This window comes from Delphinapterus leucas, chromosome 6 (genome assembly GCF_059928025.1).
Source record: "Delphinapterus leucas isolate spDelLeu-1000000601 "Yukka" chromosome 6, BTC_Dleu_Yukka2, whole genome shotgun sequence".
In the NCBI taxonomy this organism is placed as follows: Eukaryota; Metazoa; Chordata; class Mammalia; order Artiodactyla; family Monodontidae; genus Delphinapterus; species Delphinapterus leucas.
This window is the reverse complement of record NC_143134.1, coordinates 103,812,611-103,835,698: the sequence shown is the minus strand read 5'-3', so window position 1 is coordinate 103,835,698 and position 23,088 is coordinate 103,812,611. Positions and strand designations below refer to the sequence as shown.

The 23,088-nt window shown below is 40.0% G+C and overlaps 1 protein-coding gene across 9 annotated transcripts in view; it reads right to left on the bottom strand.

Annotated features, from left to right (window-relative positions):
- HSDL2 (hydroxysteroid dehydrogenase like 2) overlaps positions 1-23,088 on the bottom strand; it is a 92,315-nt gene that overhangs the window by 43,496 nt on the left and 25,731 nt on the right. For all 9 annotated transcript variants that reach the window (XR_002645284.2, XR_016393612.1, XR_016393611.1 and 6 more), the window contains exons 4-6: positions 16,882-16,996; positions 10,814-10,917; positions 9,718-9,816 (exon numbers count right to left, since the gene is read on the bottom strand). Coding sequence is in view for 6 of the 9 variants with exons in the window: in XM_089913597.1 (XP_089769723.1) it covers positions 9,718-9,816; positions 10,814-10,917; positions 16,882-16,996 (318 nt within the window). In the remaining 3 variants the exon portion in view is untranslated. The remainder of the gene's footprint in view (positions 1-9,717; positions 9,817-10,813; positions 10,918-16,881; positions 16,997-23,088) is intronic.

The window sequence follows — 23,088 nt, the reverse complement described above, 5'->3', positions numbered from 1 at the left end:
CTGCATTGGAAGGCAAAGTCTTAACCACTGGACTACCACGGAAGTCCCTGATTACAGCTTGTTTTATTGGAAATTTGGAAAAGTATGTAAATAAATTTCTTTATGTTTTCTAAGCACAAGAAATTATTTTCGCTTTTCTTTTTTTAAGTATTTTATTGTGGAGATAAATATATATTTTAACCATTTTTTACCACATGTATACACATTTTAACCATTCTTTTTGATGACTTGGGTGCATTTTATTGGTTTTCTTTCAGGTTAACCTTTTTGTTAAAACATTTGGCTTAACTAGCCAAACGTTTTGTTTTTAATTGATTTTTTTTTTTTTTTTAATTTTTGCTTGTGTTGGATCTCCGTTGTGGCACGCGGGATCTTCCATTGCGGTGTGCGGGCTTCTCTCCACTTACTGTGTGCAGGGTTCTCTCTACTTGTGGTGTGCAGGCTTCTGTCTAGTTGTGGCATGCGGGTTTTCTCTCTCTCATTGTGGCACGCAGGCTCCAGAGCGCATGGGCTCTGTAGGTGAGGCGTGCAGGCTCAGTAGTTGTGGCGCACGGGCTTAGCTGCCCCGTGGCATGTGGGATCTTAGTTTCCTGAGCAGGGACCGAACCCGCATCCCCTGCACTGGAAGGCAGATTCTTTACCACTAGGCCACCAGGGAAGTCCCAGATTAACGATTTTTAAGTGTACAGTTCTTTGGCATTAAGTACATTCACAATGTTGTGCCACTATTACCGCCATTCATTCCCAGACTTTTCAAAATATCTTGTAAAAAATTTACTGGGTTGGGCAAAAGGTTCGTTCGGGTTTTTCCATAACATCTTAAATAAATTTGTTTATTATATTATAGATGTTTCGGGACTTCCTGGTGTTCCACTGTAATGAAAAAGATCCCGTATGCCTCAACGAAGATCCCACATGCTGCATCTAAGACCAGACGCAGCCAAAAAATAAATAAATTTTAAAAAATTATAGACGTTCCATGTGTTTAACATTTTATTTGGACCTCTGTATACACTATAGTATGCTCACCATTAAGTTTACTTTCCATTCATCACCATATAGTTGATCCTCTTTACTTACTTCACCCTCCTCCTCCCTTTCCCCTCCGGTACCCACTACTCTGTTCTCTGTACCCACACACAAACGTACACTCTTTTTTTTTTTAAATAAATTTATTTTATTTATTTTTGTCTGTGCTGGGTCTTTGTTGCTGCATGCGGGCTTTCTCTAGTTGCGGCAAGCTGGGGCTACTCTTCGTTGTGGTGTGCGGGCTTCTCATTGCGGTGGCTTCTCTTGCTGTGGAGCACAGGCTCTAGGCGCGCAGGCTTCAGTACTTGTAGCACGCGGGCTCAGTAGTTGTGGCTCACAATCTCTAGAGAGTGCAGGCTCAGTAGTTGTGGCACACAGGTTTAGTTGCTCCGTGGCACATGAGATCTTCCTGGACCAGGGCTCGAACCCGTGTCCCCTGCATTGGCAGGCAGATTCCTAACCACTGCGCAAGCAGGGAAGCCCCCACACGTACACTCTTTTATGTACACACTGAACCGAAGATACCACTGATTATAAAGTGTACCACTGACAGGGACTTCCCTGGTGGCACACTGGTTAAGAATCCGCCTGCCAATGCAGGGGACATGGTTTCGACCCCTGGTCCGGGAAGATCCCACATGCCGCAGAGCAACTAAGCCCATGCACCCATAACTACTGAGCCTGCGCTCTAGAGCCCATGAGCCACAACTACTGAGGCCATGTGCTGCAACTACTGAAACCCATGCGCATAGAGCCCGTGCTCCGCAACGAGAGAAGCCACTGCGATGAGAAGCCTGTGCACCGCAATGAAGAGGAGCCCCCGCTCGCCACAACTAGAGAAAGCCTGTGTGCAGCAACAAAGATCCAACGCAGCCTAAATAAATAAATTAATTAATTAAAAAAGAAAACAGTGTACCAATGAGGATAAAAACCCTGCCAATTAAACTACAATATATCATCAACCGTAAGAGCAACCTGATATCAAAGATGTAAAGATGTGAAAACATGGGCATCTCAGAATCAGTGAAATACGGTATAAACTGCTTAACCTTTTTGGTAAGTAGGTCCCTTGAAAAACGGAAACCAGTTTTGGTTTCTAGTACCAAGAGAGGCCAGCTGCCACCCTGTCACCTTGACCTCCCTGGTTAGCTGAGTTCCCACGTCTACATGTAATGTGGTCCAGGTGACAGAGGACTGCAGCTATTCTGTGATGCTTTAGTTATCTTCCTCTCCACTGCCATTGCCAAGTTCAGGAGCCACCAGTTCCAGACTCCCCACCCCAGCTCACATGAAACCTATCCAAAAGTGGACCTTTGGGACTTCCCTGGTGGTCCAGTGGCTAAGACTCCACAACCCCAGTGCAGGGGGCCTGGGTTCAATCCCTGGTCAGGGAACTAGATCCCCCATGCTGCAACTAAAGGTCCCGCATGCCGCAACTAAAAAAAGATCCCACATGTTGCAATGAGGATCCCGCACGTGGTAATGAAGATCCCGTGTGCAGCTACTAAGACCCAACACAGTCAAATAAATAAATATTTTTTTAAAAAGTGGAATTTCCTCTTCTACCACACTTGTTCTGACCAATCCAGACGCAAGACGCAGCAGGCATTTTCAATAGCAGCCCTCATCCCTCCTCCCCTCCCCACCCTCCACGTCAGCAGAAACTATGAAATGGGTTTTGTAAAATGAGAAAATTATAGTTTTGAAGGTGACATGGTCGGGTGCCTGAGATACTCATGTTGTGGAACTACTAAAGGCATGCTTTCTAGTCCGTTTTCTGGATGTGTTGAATTCACTGGCTAGAAAGTTCTAGACCCAGAAGGGGTAACGTAGCCAGTGTAGAGAAGGAACACCGAGCCAGGGAGGACGAAAAGTGTGGACCAGGACACTGTTTTGATTGTAGATAATATATGTCACACTGTACTCATTTCATTAAGTGCAATAAATCTCCTCTTCCTGGAAGGGCAGTAACGTTGGGAGATTGCTTCTGGTTCCAGCAAGCATAAAGAAAGAACCACTCTACTCAGTCCAGGAAGAAGACATGTGTTTTTTAAATAGAGGCCTCCCAGACAGCCAGGAGCATGAACACCCTCTCAAATCCATTCTCATTGCCTCCATCATGAATAATGCAATATTCTAGCTAGGTTTCCTACCTCCTCTTTCCACAAACTTACAAGTCATCCTATATTCAGATGCCAAATTAAACTTCCTAAACCTCATCAACAAACCACCGCTCCTCTTTTCCTTCTTCTTCTTATTCTTCTCCTGCTTCTAAAACTCTAAAGTGGCTCTCTGCTGAATAAATTCAAGCTCCTAAACTCGGCAATCAAGCCCCTTGGGCTTAGTTTGTCCATCTTCCCCACAACCTCATACCCCCCCCCAACATTCAGGCCAATATGAACCCATTTGCAGATGCTCAAGTTCAGAGGGAAATAAATAGCCCACACCCCATCATGGGTACAGTATATTAAACCCCTTGTAGCTCCACCAAACACATGGTATTGTCCCATACTGCAGCCTTTTTTGTTCGCTCTGCCAGGAATGCCTTGCCCAGTCTCCTTCTTGCTAACTCCAATATTCTCTTGTGGTCTCATTTCAATTGTTCCAGTAGAAAACAACCTTTCCTAACCTTTAATCTGAAATACATGGCCCTCTTGTTACGTTTTAAAGGTATCCCGTACATAATTCATTATGCCGTGTATCATATGGAACATGACCGTCAACTGAATTCACTATGCTATACAAATCTAGGACCCAAATGATACCAATGGTTCCAAGATGTCTAGTCAATCTAAAATGAACATCTCTAAGCTAAAGCAAAGTCTCAGCAGTGAGCTGATTTCTTCTTCCAATCCTGATACTGTCCTCCACGTTCCCTGTCATACAATGTTCTCCCCCTTCCTTATATAAGCTTTGTTCAGAATGCCTATCTTGGACCTAGGTAGAAGGAAATCATACTGCACTTTCATTCATTCATAAAATACTTATTTAATGTCTACAATGACTATAATAAAATGAACAAAACAGATACTGTCTCTACCTTCAAGAAGCTTTTCTAGCAAGAAAGACATTAAACAGGGACTTCCCTGGTGGTCCAGTGCTGAAGAATCTGCCTTCCAATGCAGGGGACGCGGGTTCGATCCCTGGTCAGGGAAATAAGATCCCACATGCTGCGGGGCAACTAGGCCCACACACCACAACTACTGAGCTCGTGCACCTCAACAAAAGAGCCTGCGTGCCACAAACTACAGGGCCCACACGCTACGAAGCCCGCACCACAACCAGAGAGAGAAAACCCACACGCCACAGCTAGAGAGAAGCCCGCACGCCGCAGCTAGAGAGAAGCCCACGCACCGCAACGAAAGATCCCTCATGCCTCAACGAAGATCCCGCATGCCTCAACGAAGATCCAGTATGCCGCAGTGAAGATCCTGCATGCCGCAATGAAGATCCTGCATGCCACAATGAAGACCCGACACAGCCCCCCAAAAGAAGACATTAAACAATTATAGTTATAAAATCAGCAATTTAATTTCAAATGTTATAAGTGATATGAAGGAGATGTCCAGATTACTAAATCTAGTGGTCAGTCCCCATCTTGTAAGAGCTATGAGCAGCATTTGACACAACTGATCACTCCTGTTCTTCCTTGAAACACTTTCTCCAATTGGCTTTCAGGACATCATACTCTTTGATTTTCTTCCTACCTTACTCTCCTATGTGGATTTTTTCCTCTTCTTCCCAACCTCTTAACATTGCAATTGCCAATGATACTTTCTCTTCTTCTATTCACTTTCTAGCTGACATCATCTAGCCTTGTGACTCTATATGCTATCTATATGCTGAAAATCCACAAATTCCATCTCCAGCCTGGACCTCCTTCATGACCCCCAGACTTCCAAACCCAAGTGCTTACTGACCATCTCCACTTGGATGCTCAATCACAATGCCCCAAACTGAATTTGTTCCCCAACCTCCCCTGTCTGTAGCATTCCCTCATCTCAGTTGATGGCAACTCCATTATTCCAGTTACTAAAGCCAAAGTAATTTTGGAGTCATCCTTGGCTCTTCTTTTTGTCTTATATCCTATATCTAATCCATCAGCACATCTTGTTGGTACTAACTGCAAAAAATATCAGAATCTGACCTCTCTGCCTCTGCTATCACCCTGGTCACAGCTACTAATATCTGTGCCTAGGTTACTCCAATAGCCTCCAAACTGGTCTCCCTATTTCTCCTTTTGCCCTATGAGAATCTATTCTCAGCAGAGCAGCCAGAGAGATTCTTTTACACATTTAAAAGAATCAGGCCCCTCCTCTGCTCAAAACCTTGCAAAAGCTCCTCATTTCACTCATAGAGTAAAAACCCAAGTCTTGGCAAGAACCGTACAACATCTGACCATTTCCTCATAAGCATCATCTCCTCACTTCCTACCACTCTCTCCTCACTCCAGCCACACTGGCCTTCTGCCTGCTCTTTCATCATTGCCAAGCAGGCTCACCTCAGAGGACCTTTCAAGGGCCTATGTCTTCTGTCTTCAATGCTTTTCCCTCAAATACCCCATTGACTAACACACCCCCAAGGTGAACTCCATCACCTCCTTACTTGAAGACTTCTACACTCAAATGTCACCTCAAAAAGGCTAAACCTTTCTACCCTATTTAAAATGGCAACTTATCCTCCCTAACACCTGAGCCTTCTAATCTCCCTTACCTTCTTCTACTTTTTCCATAGCATTATCACCTTCTAGCATATTACACAGTTTGTTATTCATTATGTTAAATGTCTATTGTGTCTTTCCCAATTATACTATAAGTTCCATAATGGCACATATTCTTGTCCACTTTGTTCTCTGATGTACCTTAAGCAACTAGAACAGAGCTTAGCACATAATAGGTGTCCAGCAAATATTTGCCGATGAATAAAATCTCAAATTTTTAGCGTTAGACTAGGCTTCTTCTCACTTTGTTACCCCAGAATCCCAAAGACCTAAAGATTAGAGGAGTGGAGGCAAGGAAAGAAGGACAAAGTGTAAATGATGGCAACAAACTCTTTCATCTCTCGCATTGAGAGGTAAACTCTCTGAAGGCAAGGACTGCATCACATTCACCTTCGTACCCCCAGGTACCTTGTGCATAGTAGATACTTATTAAGTAGATACTTAATAAATTATCTGTTGAGTACATAATGAATAAATAGCACAGAGAACTGTGCCTGGCATATAAAAATGTTTGGAAGATGAATGAATATAAAGCGTCAAGTAACATAATAGAGGTACCAAGAGGGAAACACTATGCTCAGACTTTATCTCAGAGACCTCCCTTTCTAACTGCCTGACTCTCACTATCTATCAACTCTGGTAACAGCAATGATTAAGGCAGGGGGAGGAGGTTGAGAAAGGATGAGAGAAGGAAAAGAAGTTGAAAAAAAAGAGGCACAATAACGTGTGAGCTTTTAAACTTTTTTACTGTGATTCACAAGTAACACTTTTTATCAGTATGACTAAAAACACATAATACCTACACATATACTCACAAACATACACCTATTTCACTTATATATGACATTTATATATGAAAAAAGTTTATGAAACAACATTGACTCTTACTATATGCAATGCTCTCTAATATTTTCTATTTTATTCAATTAGAAATAAAATGAAACAACAACAGAATTCTGGCTGCTACCTAGTAGATTTCACAATCCACTAAATTGATTTCATGCCTCACTAAATTGATTTCATGACTCACCAATGAGTCTTGACATGTAGTTTGAAAAGTACTGTAGAAGCAGTTTTTTCACTCTCATCTTTGCCTCACTGCAATGAATATCACTCTCCAGAAAATCTTAAAAGAATTGTGTCTGCTACAGTAACATAAGGGAAACGAAGAAGCAATAAATCATGGTTCTGATCCCACAGTAGGTCAGGGCATAAAGAATCTTAGTCAAACTTCAGATGGAATTTTTAAAAATTGATTCCTCCTTAAAAAATTAAAAATAGAACTACCATATGATCCAGCAATTTCACTTCTGGGTATTTACCCAAAGAAAACAAAAACACTAATTCAAAAATATATATGCACACCAATGTTCACTGCAGCATTATTGACAATAACCCAGATATGGAAGCAACCTAAATGTCCATTGATGGATAAATGGATAAAGAAGATGTGGTGATATACACACACACACACACACACACACACACAATGGAACATTACTCAGCCATTAAATAAATTAAATCTTGCCATTTGTGACATGGATGGATCTAGAGAGTATTATGCTAAGTGAAATGTCAGACAAAGACAAATATCATATGATCTCACTTATATGTGGAATCTGAAAAACAAAATAAACAAACAAAACAAAATGAAAACAGGCTGATAGATACAGAGAACAAACAGGTGGTTGCCAGAGGAGAGTGGGTTGAAGGGTGGGGAAAAATACGTGAAAGGGATTAAGAGGTACAACCTCCAGTTATAAAATAAATAAGCCACAGGAATGTAATATGCAGCATAAGGAATATGGTCACTAATACTGTAATAACTTTGTATGGAGACAGATGGTTACTAGACTTATCGTGGTGATCATTTCACAATGTATGCAAATGTCAAATCACTATGCAGTACACCTGCAACTAACATAATATTGTACATCAACTATATTTCATTTAAAATTTTTTTTTAATTCCTGGAGTTCTTATGAGAAAAGAAAGATAGTGGCTAGAGAGCTGGCTGCAACGGCTAAATTTTCCTAAGAGTTGCATTAGCAACATATCCCAGGGCTCCATAAATTCTCACCCACAGCCCCTTGTTCTCCCAGCTTCAATACCATAGACCATTAGGTCTTTCACTACTGCCTGGAGCTGAGGAAATCTCCTCACCTAGTATACAGCAGATGGGAAGCTACATCTAAGCTACAACTCTGGGTACAGTTCACACTGCTATATGTGGCAGTTCCGTTCAAGAGTACCTCTAGAGCTATCATAATTTGCAAAATTACTGAATTAAGTGTTCTTCTAACAGACAGCAGTGTTTGTTGATTCTTCCTGTGTCTGGATATTGGATCGCCTTAGCTGCACTGCACTTTTTGTCTCTTCACTGCTCTATTCACCCTTAGATAATTTAAACAACGGCAACCTTGGCAGCAGGGGCAAGTGGAGCGGTCTCTGCCCCACGGGTGGGTAATACAGCAGATGTACCAGTTACTGAATCCATTTGGAGGCCTAAAGGAGAATTCTCCCTGGTCTCCTCACTGTTCAGCCTTAAGGGTAGGAAATACTTCTCTCACCTGTTGAATCACCCAGGTGAGGGCCTCAGATCCTCCATGGGCTGAGCTCTCTCCAGGAACTTCTGAGTATTAATTCTCCCTCCAATGCTCTCTACTGGCCCCATTCTGTCCTCTGGCCCAGAGGGGAATAACCTCCTTCAAGCTTCTCAGCTACTCCTCTTACAGAATCAATGTCTTGCTCATTCCTTCCATGTCCTGCCTGCCTGCCACCCCAACAACCTGCTCCACTCCGGGGAGTTGCCTGGTCATTGGAAAGGGTGGACAGCAAGGCCATAAGTTTCAACAGTCACCTTCTCAGAAACCCCCTGTACCCTCAAATAAGTGAAAAGATTCCAGTCTGCAATCTGTATGTTTCAAGGAATATAATGAAGAACATGAAGATACTTTCAAAGGGAATCCAAAATTATCATTTATTCAAAAAACACCTAAGTGACCACTGAATGGAGGGCACTGTCCTAGGAGGAGACACACCAGTTTGACCCCTAAGGAGTTTCCTTGGAAAGGGGTCACACTAATTTACATGTTGGAGTACTGATGTTAGTGCAACAAAGGTTCTGTTAAATACATAAAATGAAAACGTGATTCCCACTACATTTTCCCTTTATCATACTTTTGTGGGGTAGGATTGTCATTTAGATTTAAGAGGAAAGTAGTTAAGGTTTTTCACAGGCATTATCTATTAAATATATGAAAAAACATATAATAGATATAGTTCGTCTTTTCTTTTACCTCCTTTAAGCTGTTTTGATATATAAGTGGAGAATAAGAACCCACAAGGACAAGCTTTCCCTTTCTGTCATTTTTACTGACTTTCCCTCATGTTTATACAACATATTCCCTAGCCTGCACCCATCAGCTTCCATCATACATTTAACTCTAAAGCTGCATACCCAGCCATATGCAGGTTATTCTGTCACCTAAAGGGGATCTAGGCACTCTGTGAACTCAGAACTCATGTGAAAGTACAGAAAAGTTGGTTTTTCATAAAGGAAAAAGACAAAGTAGTAAGAATACCAGAAAGTAAAGAAGCATTTGCTGGGATGTGTGAGGAGAAAACAAAAGTATGAGAATCTATAGAATTTTCTGAGGTACCAAAGATAGTGATGGAAAAATGGTTAAGGAAATGCAGATGGCTTCCTGTTGGCTTTAATGAGACTCTTCAAGTGTTCCTGGGTTCAGTGTTTCTAGTACAGCAATCATGTAGTCATGCAGATCAAGTCAAAACTAGAAGGTGACTGAAAAGGGCCTTTATGCACAATAAAAAGTTGAACTTTTTTCCCAACAGACAGACTGAGGTTACCTTTGACAGTCTACTCACTCGCACCCCACCCCATCCAGCAAAGAGGGTCAAAGACAATAAATGAGAATCCAATAAATGGATTTTTTGTAAGAACATACCTGTTTTAGGCCACAATGCATTGACTGCAATTTCACCTTTAAATTCTTCTGCCATTCCAAGCACACACATAGACATACCATACTTAGCAATGGTGTAAGCTGAAAGAAACCACCAAGAATTTAATTAAGAAAGAAATTAATCTGTGAATTTAAATAACCAATTTCTTTCTATTACTATTCCTTCCTTGATATATTTTTTCAGATTTAATAATAATACAAAACATAATTTTAATTTACTATTTTTAAAAGAACAATTTTTATAGAAGTAACTGTAGTTTTATGGAAATGGTTTTTATATATATCAGGGATGAACCACTTTTACATACTTCCATCCTAATATTAGATTCAAAGAAAAAAGACGGTAATAAACTTTCACTTCTCTTAATATTATGGGAGTAAGTTACATTATTGTTTCTTAATCTGGTTTCTTTCCTTTTCTTTTTTAAAAAAATGAAAGTGACCATTTAAAGGAAAACTACTACTAGTAAAACATAAACAAAAGGTTGCAAATTCATTTAACCTAGTCTATTAAAACAGAACTCCTTTTGGTTTTGTTCTATGGGTTCCTACTTCAACTGCCTTCCTTTCCAAATTTTACTGAATTATGTTGAAATAAGGATAAGTATCTGACACAACTATTTCAAAGGAGGCACCTATACATAAATCTTGTTATTTAGCATACTCACCTTAAATCACTAGTTTTCTGTGAAAGGTAAAGTATTCCATGGATCGTTTTCACCAACTTTACTGAAGAATAAGTTACATACAATAAAACACACCCACTGGGACTTGAGAGAGCTTTCTAGGACAGGGATATCCATATCTCCATTTGATTATTGGTTATACAGGTGTATACGTTTGTCAAACCTCATCAGACTGAACCATTAACATCTGTGCATTTTATTTAATGTAAATTATACCTCAATTTTTAAAATTAAAGATAAAAGATTAAGAATCTACTTACAAAATGCTATCAATTTCTGCATAGAAAATTTAATGTTGAACGCTATGTACAAATTGTGATTACATCATAGATATACTGGTTTAATACAAAACAAATTGACTAAACAAGCCATCCCCTCATCCTACCACCTACCACAGTGCTGTTTGAACCACAGTGGATTTAGGTTCAGTGGTGGGCTGAGATTGAGGATATGAGCAATTTTACTCTTCTTCAAATAAGGAATGCATGCTTTAGATCTGAAAGCAAAAGAAAACACAAGTCAAGTTACTAGCTTTCTAACAGCTTCATTACTTTCTTAAGTTATATTTTAAACTACTTCTACAGAGCAACTGAACTTGTTCAATAACCAGCAGGGTACTTCTGTTGGTTTTCTTTGTTGTTGTTCCCCCACTTACCTGGAATGCAGATAGGAAAAGCAACTAATATTCATCCTTTGAAGCTATGCATAATGGCCTGACAATATGATCTGCTTGATGAAAATAATCAATTCCGTGGCACACTAGCCTTAAATCCAACTTAGATTATCTTCAACTACATCCTTCCAAGTCGGACAGACCTAGGTTCAAATCCTCCTTCTGCCCTTCATTGTGTAATCTGGGGCAAAATATATAGTATTCTAATTCTTAGTTTTCTCACTTGTAAATGTTGGTAATACCTGCCACTATCTAGGATTGACCAAGGGATTAAAATGAAATGATACATATGAGATACTTAGAACAGTGCACATATTAAACATGAAATAAACAACTGTTATTATTAGTATTACAGATTCTGATTTTTTTTCATCTTAGTAGGTATAGTATTCCTACCACACTGGAACTGTAATTTAATAACATGAACTCCCAATACATAACCAAATTTAATTTGTACCAATATGCAATGCAATGTTCCTTTGCAGGCAATATTTAGTTGTTTGTTTTTTAAACCCTTTCAGAAAGGTAGATAATTTATTTTACAAAAGACACAGGTCCAATATTTGGAAATGTTTAATTATTAAGCTATAGTATATAGCTTAATAACATATTGTAGCTTAATAATTTTAGTTTTTAGTTTTATTTCACATTCAATAACTTCTAGGACTTGAAACTAGTCCATTCTTCTTAAGTCTGTTTCTTTATTACCAATCTGCAACATTCTTGTTACCATCTACAATGTGTTTTTTTTTTGCAATGTCTTTTTAAGTTTATAAACCAAATACAATCAATATCACTAAAGGGTTTTTGTACATATTGTTTTTCTATTACAAAGGTGCTTCACTTTTATCGGGGTGAGGTAGAGAAGGGCAAACAATATTACAGCTGTTTGTCATTAGAACAGTGAAGCTGCATGTCAAAGCATCAACAGGAAACAACCTATTCCAAGCAATAAGACCGTATTTCACACTCAAGGGAAGGAGTTCATTTCATTTACATTACAAACATGAGCTTCTCTGATATATTAGACAAAACCTTTCCACCTGTACTTTGCTTGCCTAACCCTCAGCGTTACTAACCCTAATCAGGTACGTTTTCCACGGCAACATGCCCTATCTTACACATTATATTGAAAATTCTTAGCACCACGCTTAGATACTAATACCTTGAGCTTAATGAAATAGCTAAGTTTACTAGAAACTTACTGTATGCTAGGCACTGCACTTATTAGTTATTACCTTCACATGAATTATTTTACTTAATCAGGGTTGTAAGCTCCAAGGCCTATAGGGCATTTGAGTAAATGAATAAAGTGAGCTGGGTATAAGAAAGAGCAACGGTTCAGAAATACAATTGAGCCTTATTACTGAATTTCTATAAGCATTTAACATGATACAAACACATATAATACTGGAGATTATATATTTAATTAAAACTTAGAAATACAAATAAGGATCTGCATTCTACCTCCTGTCTTCCAACCCTGTTTCTTTAAACCACTAGAACACAAGACATAGGCCACAGGGCCCTGGGCACCAGGGATCAGGAAGCAGCTCCAGATCCTTGCTGAAATCTCCAAATAGGTCAGTTCTTTGGGCCTTCCCCTACTCTCTCCCTGAGGATGCTTCTCAGGCTTCCCTGAGAAAACAATCTGTACTTATCTTCTGTGAATGAAATGAGTGTCACTAAATAAAAAACAAAACAAAAATTTAAATGGAAATATCTCATTATGAATTTCTCTTTTATAATGTATGCCTTTCATAGAGGACCAAAAACCTGACACCCTTTGTTTGGTTCAAAGGTCAATGTCAGGTCTTTCAACTGGCATTGTAAAATGCTTTTAACTGGGAACAATTTTATTTAAAACTAGCTGTTAATAGGGACTTCCCTGGTGGCACAGTGGTTAAGAATCCACCTGCCAATGCAGGGGACACGGGTTCAAGCCCTGGTCCAGGAAGATCCCACACACCACAGAGCAACTAAACCCCTGTGCCAGAACTACAGAGCCCACATGTCGCAACTACTGAAGCCCGTGCACCTAGAGCCCGTGCTCCGCAACAAGAGAAGCCACTGCAATGAAAAGCCCGTGCACGGCAACAAAGAGTAGCCCCCGCCCACCACAACTAGAGTAAGCGCATGCGTAGCAACGAAGACCCAATGCAGCCAAAATAAATAAATAAATAAATTTTATTTTAAAAAATAGCTGTTAATAAATATAGGAACTTTCAACAGTGAATAGAATCTTTGCTTTAAAAAAGGGTTTTAGGGCTTCCATGGTGGTGCAGTGGTTGACAGTCCGCCTGCCGATGCAGGGGACACGGGTTTGTGCCCTGGTCCAGGAGGATCCCACATGCCGCGGAGCGGCTGGGCCCGTGAGCCATGGCCACTGAGCCTGCGCGTCCGGAGCCTGTGCTCTGCAACGGGAGAAGCCACAACAGTGGGAGGCCCGCGTACCGAAAAAATAAAAATTAAAAAAAAAAAAAGGGGTTTATTTTAGGGTATCTATTCCTGAGATATTTGTAGATCTATTACTCCAACGTACTCATATTTAGTTTTTAGTACCTTAGTGCCCTACAGCTTATGTATTCCATTTGTAGTTCTTCAACTGCCCAAATAGTTTTCATTCATAAAGGTAATTTTAAAGTTAGTTCATTTTCCTATATCGGATTTTTTGGTTTTGTTTTGAACTGAACAAATCTATAAACAGGAGTGTAGTTTAGGCCATCACTTTCATTTTTGGAAAATAACCTTGTTATAGGAAAGGGGACAAATTATTCTTGACAAATGGGTTTTCCAAAGACATAATTTCATAAGGAATGAGCAATGAGAATCATATACTTGTGTTTCCGTAAGTCATAATGTCAGCTAAAAAAGCCAAGTCTTTGACCCAATCTTTGCTTGGGAACTGAGTTGGGAATTTTCTCTTGGGTGGCAAAAAAGAATTGATTTCTTTCTAATCAAAAACAAAATCTCTACAACAATACACCACAACCACACAACCTTGTCACAGAACTGACAGTCACTTTGTATTCAACATGAGTAAAGCACTGAATAGTCTGTATTTCAAACCACAGAAGTCTATTTAATTCTTAGAATTCATAACGGCCTGTTTTTAACTTTTTAGCAAGAGCTATTCCTAGTGAACAATACAATGAACAAACTTAATTTCTACACCTCTGTGAAACACTTCTACATTAGTTTAGACTTGTTTAAGTTTAAAGTTAACCCTGACCATCACAGCCACACTGTCTATACCACTTTTTGTTTTTTATTTACTTTGGGCTGCATTGGGTCTTTGTTGCTACGTGCGGGCTTTCTCTAGTTGCAGCCAGCGGGGCCACTCTTCGTTGAGGTGTGCAGGCTTTGCATTGCGGTGGCTTCTCTTGTTGCGGAGCATGGGCTCTAGGCACACAGGCTTCAGAGTTGTAGTGCGTGGGCTCAGAAGCTGTGGCTCGCGGGCTCTAGAGCGCAGGCTCAGTAGTTGTGGTGTACAGGCTTAGTTGCTCCACAGCACGTGAGATCTTCCAGGACCAGGGATCGAACCTGTGTCCCCTGCACTAGCAGGTGGATTTTTTTTAATTAATTAATTAATTTTTTGGCTGCATTGGGCCTTCATTGCTGTGCGCAGGCATTCTCTAGTTGCGGCGAGCACAGGCTACTCTTTGTTGCGGTGTGCGGGCTTCTCATTGCAGTGGCTTCTTTTTGTTGTGGAGTACAGGTTCTAGGCACACGGGCTGCAGTAGTTGTGGCACGCGGTCTCAGTAGTTGTGGCTCACGGGCTCTAGAGCACAGGCTCAGTAGTTGTGGCACACAGGCTTAGTTGCTCCACGGCATGTGGGATCTTCCTGGACCAGGGCTCGAACCTGTGTCCCCCGCATTGGCAGGCGGATTCTTAACCACTGCGCCCCCAGGGAAGTCTTGATTACCACTTTTGATAAACCCACATTACATTTTCTAAAACATTTCTCAATCCTCAAGTCATTTCCTGATGTTCATGTCATGAGTATCCAGTCTAAAAAACTTTAATTACATCAAAATTATCCTGACACCATAAATAAATATAACTGGGTGGGTGGAATATTTATTCCTGTGGCTTCGTCATCTATAATAGAAACTGCCATAAATGATTTAAGTTTTTCATGCATCATGCCCTTCTAACCCTTAATTCAGCAGGAATAGTATTCCTGGTTAGGTTTATATTTTTAAACACTTATTTAAATGAGTGTTTACATTCAATCAAAATTCTTTCACAAAGTTACCAGCTGTAAAATATTTTGATGCCCAGATAATTTCTTCTTGTAACACATAACTGCATCACACAGCAGCATTGCTTATTTTATTTGAAAGTAAACACAAACCTATTGAAATGTTAGTCCTCTTTCTAGTTCATTAAGTTTTTCACCATAATCTTTTCAATATGCTTGCCACAGATCTTACTATGGTTTGATTCTCTATGGTTTCCATTCAGGAGGAATATAGGTTACACACTGAATTTATAGAAATATGCCCCACATCTACAAAGAAGCAAGCTCTCAACCATTTTACTTGCACATATGGCCCTCTTGGCATATGTCTCATTTTCCCACTTCAGATAGAGACCTGGGTATGAGAAATATTTTACTTTCTCCTTTAATAGAAGAAGGAAAAGTGCAAGCACAATGATAAGTGGCAACTTTTTAGCCTGCCCTCAGCATCCAGAGACAATGGTGCCCAGTCCCCATCTGATAACGCAGTTGATACTCTGCCACTGGGCTATGGTAGCTAACTGTTGCCATGTGGGAACGCTGTCTCTATGTGGCCAATGTTTCAAGAAAGCCAGAAATCGGGATTTTTGTGTAAATCTCCTGATTTTTTTCATGTAGGCAGCTAATGAAATTATGAATATAGGTAACTAATAAAAACAAAATGTTTAACACTGTCAGAGCCAAGTTTTGCAGATCCAAAAACACACATCCAAGGGCAAAGTTCAAAATTAAAGACAAATTTTACATTTAACCCTTATTACCAATCTTATGACATACTTCTCTATTATCCCCATTTTACAAATGAGAAAACAGACTCTGCAAGAGCTTAAGTTACTTGTACAAGCTCATGAAGATAGTGAGTCATGAAGGGTGGGGGGTGAAATTTGAATCCTCAAAGGAGTCTGCCTCCAAAGCCCAAGTTCCTAACCACCTGTTCTGTGCAAACGTATAAGGCAGATACACACAAGTACATATAAGGCAGATAAGAAAGTGCTGTGCTGATCTGCCCTTATATCCACATGAAAAATGGTAGAACCCGAAGGTAAATAAACAGATAAACAAATGGACAAACAAACAAGAGTGGACTAGGTCTGACCAATCCAGAACACAACAGGACTACATTTGCTCTCATTCTATATTTGATATTTTCCCTGACACTGCCTAAGATAGCATTAGCCTTTTTCAATTACATTAAAATGGGATTCATAATGAGCTTCTTGTTATTTACATAACTAAAACTCCAGTGTTTTTCAGAGGAAGAGACTACTGCAGGTTTGCCAGAAGACTTGGTATGCATATATATATATTTACTCATGCAAATGTTTGAAAATGTTTGAGCTATACTTTAGTCTTTATTAGAATCACAGAGAAAAGGCACTCTGAATAAAACTATTTAAAATGCTACCTACTGACTTGGAGCACTTTTAGGCCTTTATAAGGGTTGACTAGATTTTAAACTGTATTCCTAACCTATTCAAATCTGTTTACAACTAGTTCTCTGACAAAATACTGCAACACTCTCTCCCACATGTCTTTAACTTACGTAAGATAGGTGCCTCTGGTGTTGATGTTCATCATCAAATCCACTTTCTTTGTTGGTGTTTCCAATGTGTTGGTCAAGCTAATAGCACTGGCATTATTCACCAGAATATCAATTCCTGTATTCAAATAATCAACTTCTTAGTAATGTAATTTAGACTTTATAACAAAAAGAAATAAAAAACATTCACTCTATATAGTTGAAGCCCGGGTTCACAAATACTTCCTTTAGATAATATGACTGACGAATACACCAATGCAAGACTCAGTAGGTACGTCAAAACAGCACCCAAATGATTTTCACTGGCACATGGAGACCATAACCAGGGCTCCACAGGAAACTGCAAAGAAGCTTAGTCCTTAGTGGTTTGTAGCTCCCGTCCTTATCTGTTCTCTTACTTCCTGGTCTTCCCTCCTTGTCTCCAAGAACCTTAGGTCAGTTTCCTTAAAGTTTCCCACCCCCCCCATCATCTTTCCAAGGCCTGTCTCCCTTCCAAGCACACCGGTCTCCCTCCTCTCAAAGGCCCTTACTTAAATGGAAGAGCTCCTTTCTGGTCTTGGGAACTGGGAAAAGAAAAATGACCTAGAGTTTAAATTCCAGGCAAATCATGAAAATAGATCAGGTTTGTTTTGGTAACTTATACACAAAATAAATTTAGAATAATGATTATTTCTGCATATTCTATCCAGTCCTTATCCATATGTAACATTTATGGTTACAAGCTTAAATAATGTTAAATGAAAATGGTAAAATACAAAAGCATCTCAAACACATTTCTGCATTTCTACATGGCCTTCATAATTCTTTTCCTTTAAATTGAAGTACAGCAGATTTACAATGTTGTGTTAATTTCTGCTGTACAGCAAAGTGACTCAGTTATAGATATATATACATTCTTTTTTATATTCTTTTCCATTATAGTTTATTTCAGGATACTGAATATAGTTCCCTGTGCGATACAGTTGGACCTTGTTGTTTATGCGTTCTATTCAATATATGTAATAGCTTGCATCTACTAACCCCAAACTCCCCATCCATCCCTCCCCCATCCCCCTCCCCCTTGGCAACCACAGGTCTGTTCTCTATGTCTGTGAGTCTGTTTCTGTTTCGTAGATAAGTTCATTTGTGTCATATTTTAGACTCCACATATAAGTAATATCATATGGTATTTGTCTCTTTCTGATTTATTTCACTTAGTATGATTATCTCTAGCTGCATCCATTCTTTCTAAAGAGCATTTAATATTCTATCAAATAGATATATGACAATTTCTACTGCTGGGGTTAGACTGTTGCCTTAAACGTCTTTTATTATCTTAACTTCGCTTTGTCCCTCTCTCACAATATGTGGAAAATGGTTTAAATAAGGTTATTATACTTACAACATATTAGTCATAAGCTCCCTTTCTTCATTTATAGTAACATTATAAAATTTTGATCACGTCCTCATTCCTCAATTTCCATATTCTTTAGCACAGAGTTTGCGCTACTAATGTTTTCTTAAAACGTGTCCTTAGAATAACTTTGGATTCAACTATATTACATTTTATATCTTCGTTATAACAAAACTCAGACTCAAGTAAATCACCTGTATATATTGGACAAGTTTCATGTCCTGTGACTACCAGCTTTCCAGAATAAACAAAATGATGATGGTTTGCCTTCACAAGTGGTAAAGACCAGTGAGAGGAATTTTTAAATCCACGACATGCTTCTCAATTCACAAAACTAGATATTGCTCAATCTCATCACTAAGAGATAATCACTGAGGGGCTACTCTGTATAAGCCATGCTGCTAGGGCCTAAGAGACAAGGAAGATAATATTCACTAAAGAAAAAGCCAGGTGGGAGCAAAGCAAATTGAGTGTGGGTCTGGGTGAGATGCTGGACTGATGGGTGTGCAAACCACCTGTGTAGAATTACCCTAATTAAGGCGATGAAGCTAATGAGGGTTGATCCAATCAATGGATTCCTTGGGCAAATCCAACCTTTATTGACTTCATCTCTCACTATGTGATAATAAGTGACAGCTATGTTATCAGAGCAAACATCTGGGCCCAAAAGCAAAAGAAAGTAGATGAGTAATGAAGATATACTGACTGGGAAAACTGTATTTGACTTGCCAGTGATAAAGAGAAAAAAAACTGGGTCCAATTAAGAGATATCTTAAAATTTCTGAACTCAGATGGGCCAAATTAAAATGGATCAGGGAACGATGGTGGGAAATGATAAAGAAAAGGCATATATGTATGCCTGCTGCAGAAGAAAAAGGTGGCAGGAAAGATCACATCTGTGGTTTATGAAATAGCATAATTTACTCAAGGCCTGAAACACTCTGAAGATGAGGGAAGGCAAGGTGATAGGGAGTACCATGTGGCAGAGGCCCCCCAGGGCACAGGTCAGAAAGCACCATCCACTGTGCAGGACTTTGTTAGGGATAATTCCCCAGCAGAGAGAAATATGAGGGCAAAACAAAGGTAGAGTGCTCCCTAAAAGGCAGACTTCAAAGGCCTACAAAACTCCAAGCCAGAGCATATCAGTAGCAACCACAGTGTGGAACTAAAATAAAACGAGCAAAATATAAAGACTTGGGAGATCTGTGGGAAAAAAACACAGAGGAAAAAAAGAGCAGGCTATGAATCATCTCATAAATGTGGCATCCATCCTGATTAGGAGACAGCAGAAGCTGAGATGCTGAACAGAGCTCACTGAAGAATTAAGAATTAAGATTCTGCATTGTTATGCCAGAAAAGCAGAAGTTAATGGGCAAATGGAAAGCAAAACACTTTAAATACATCAAAGTGGATCCTAAGGAGGAGGGAAGGAAATGTTAGGAGAGATTCCAAAATAAAGGTAACTCCACCACCAATTTGTAAATTTAGCAAGAAGATAGAAAGGTTTCAGGGCTTCCCTGGTGGCGCAGTGGTTAAGAATCCGCCTGCCAAGGCAGGGGACACGGGTTTGAGCCCTGGTCCAGGAAGATCCCACATGCCGTGGAGCAACTAAGCCCATGAGCCACAACTACTGAGCCTGCACTCTAGAGCCCGCGAGCCACAGCTACTGAGACCGCATGCCACAACTACTAAAGCCCGCGTGCCTAGAGCCGGTGCTCCACAACAAGAGAAACCACGGCAATGAGAAGCCCAGGCACTACAACAAAGAGTAGCCCCTGCTTGCTGCAATAAAGAAAGCCCACACACAGCTAAGACCCAACGCAGCCAAAAATAAAATTAATTAATTAATTAATTTAAAAAAAAAGAAGTGTTTCAGATGCCCATCTCAACAACAGGTAGCAAAATACATTGGGAGATTTTTTTTCCCCAAAGATATGAAAAGCATACCTTCTTAATTGAAGATTTCTAGCAACTGAACTAAGTTCTAGGACATGAAGCCCATATCAATAATATGGATCCACTGGCTTCTAAAGAAACAAAAACCAAGATTTGCTTTTGTCCTTACCGTTTTCTCTGTCTACTCCTGGAAAAGTAGACCACATGATAGACAAAGTTGAATTAATCCAACACTGAAGATGCTGAAGGAATGATACCAGGTTCAATGGAAGACAATCTAAGCTACAGTGGCTAAAAAAATGCAGACCATCCATGCACCTGAGTGACCCTCCTTGGCTGGGACAAAATAGAGTTAGAAAATTGGAGAGGAGAGATTTCTTGGTCTTAATTCTTCCAAGAAAAAGATTTCAGTGTGGCTCTTTAAATTCTGTGGCAACAATAGGAGAAGAAATCAATTTGTGAGACTTCAGTTTATTCTGGAGGATCCCAACTCTGGAAAGTGGAGCTGCTTCACATTTTGACACTCAGGAACAAATTTTTAGACTATGCTGTCATTAGTACGTAATGTGTAACTCTTTCTGGTGAACCAGATTAGACAATGCAGCTAGAATTCAAGACGGGAAGTTAAAAGGCGGGTGAAAACTATTATATATAAGATGGATAAACAACAAGGTCCTACTGTATAGCACAGGGAACTATAGTTAATATCCTGTGATAAACCATAATGGAAAAGAATATTAAAAAAAGAATGTATACATGTGTATAACTGAGTCACCCTGCTGGACAGCAGAGATTGGCACAACTTTGTAAATCAACTGTACTTCAATTAAGAAAAATAAAATTAAAAAAATAAAAATGAAAATAAAAGGGGAGACTTCCCTGGTGGCACAGTGGTTAAGAATCTGCCTGCCAATGCAGGGGACACGGCTTCGAACCCTGGTCCAGGAAGACCCCACGTGCCGTGAAGCAGCTAAGCTTGTGCGCCACAACTACCGAGCCTGTGCTCTAGAGCCCGTGAGCCATAACTACTGAATCCCACATGCTCTAGGGCACAACTACTGAGTCCATGTGCTGCAACTACTGAAGCCCGCGTGCCTAGAGCCTGTGCTCCGCAACAAGAGAAGCCACTGCAATGAGAAGCCCGCGCACCACAACGAAGAGTAGGCCCCCCGCTCACCGCCTACTAGAGAAAGCCCACGTGCAGCAACGAACACCCAACACAGCCAAAAAATAAAATTTTTTTTAAAAGTTTAAAATAATTAAATTAAAAAAAACAATAAATGGGGGGTGAATTTGGGGCCTATATAGTATGGTCTTGAGTATCTTTAACTAATGTCCATCTTGACTCATTTCAGAGGTTTCTTGGGACAATACCAGACAACAGCTGAACTGCTGATGTTCTCTAACTGAACTACAGGACAGAAATAAAGATCGAGAAAGGGCTCAGACAAAGCTGGTAGCAGCTCTCCCCAATATTCTGATGATTCCATTCTCCAAGAAGGATAAACTTGCCCTCAGTTGATAAACCCAATGGATCAACAGAAAGAACTAAAACTGGATGAATACAGAGAAAGGAAAAGCTCCAGTCTTCCACCTTCACCCGCCTTATCCCTTAATTCCTCCCTAAAAATGAATGGCTAAACTAATTAGGTTAAGTCCTAATTGGCACTAATTGCTCACTTTCACTAGTAGGTGAAGTCATTTTAGATAAAAGGTTCTGCATATGAATGTGGCTTCCTCTCCTTCCTCTTTCATATTTGCAGCCCGATCAGTAAGAAAAAAACCCCCAGTAATTTTGCTTTCTCTCTCCTCTTCTCTCATGGGCATTCACATTACTTTGGGAAAGGCTGCCAACCAGGAGTAAGATTTTGGATTTAAAAGAAGAGGCCCCATTTGAGCCAAAGCTTTGTGCTCCAGTCCTGAATAACACAGCACTCCACACTGGGAGTTATAAGCACGAGCCTTGCTAACAATAAAGCATTAACCTTGTTTCCCATTGGGCAATATCCTTTGTAGGTACATACAGTCTCTGGAATATTATAGGGAGAGAGTGGTAATAGGGCAGGATCAGGACATGGCTACGTGCCTTGCTATAATGCCATCAAAGTCTCAGTTCAACTCCCAACACTTGCCTTCTAGCAGCTTATGAACCAATTGGGGACAAAAAAGAAATACTAAGATCTAAAGTCGTACAAGATGAGGATCAAAGGAATGTTTTTGGAATTCAGAGAAAGAAAAATGTACACTTCTGATTAGTTGGCATAGTCAGGAAACTGGCTTTGTGAAGGAGATGAGATTAAAGCACAAAAAGGTAGGATTTCAAAAGACAAAGAAGGGAACATTTCAGGAAGGATCAGAGGTGGAGGAGTGGGCACTGGAGGAGCCTCAGGAATAGGAACAGCAAAAGCTGAGAGGCAAAAAAAAATTCAAGGTAAGGAAATGGATGTAAACAATTTTGGCTGAAGTATGGAGTTTACATAGGGGTGTAGAAGAAAGATGAAACCAAAACAAGTCTGTTAACACCAGAATGTGAAAGATCTTGAATGCCAATAGGTTATCTGCACTTTATTCAATAAATATTAAAAAGTCATCAAATGATGGTTACATGAACTGGGGAGAGACAAGTGGATGGGATCTGGGGAACCACTTGGCTAGATGTATGTTATTGTCAAGGTCTTAACTTTATTTTGGATGGTAAATTTGTTATACTATCCAAAATGATTTTTAGGGGAATCGGGAAGATGGTGGAAGAGTAAGACGTGGAGATCACCTTCCTCCCCACAGATACACCAGAAATACATCCACACGTGGAACAACTCCTACAGAACACCTACTGAATGCTGGCAGAAGACCTCAGACCTCCCAAAAGGCAAGAAACTCCCCACGTACCTGGGTAGGGCAAAAGGAAAAAGAATAAACAG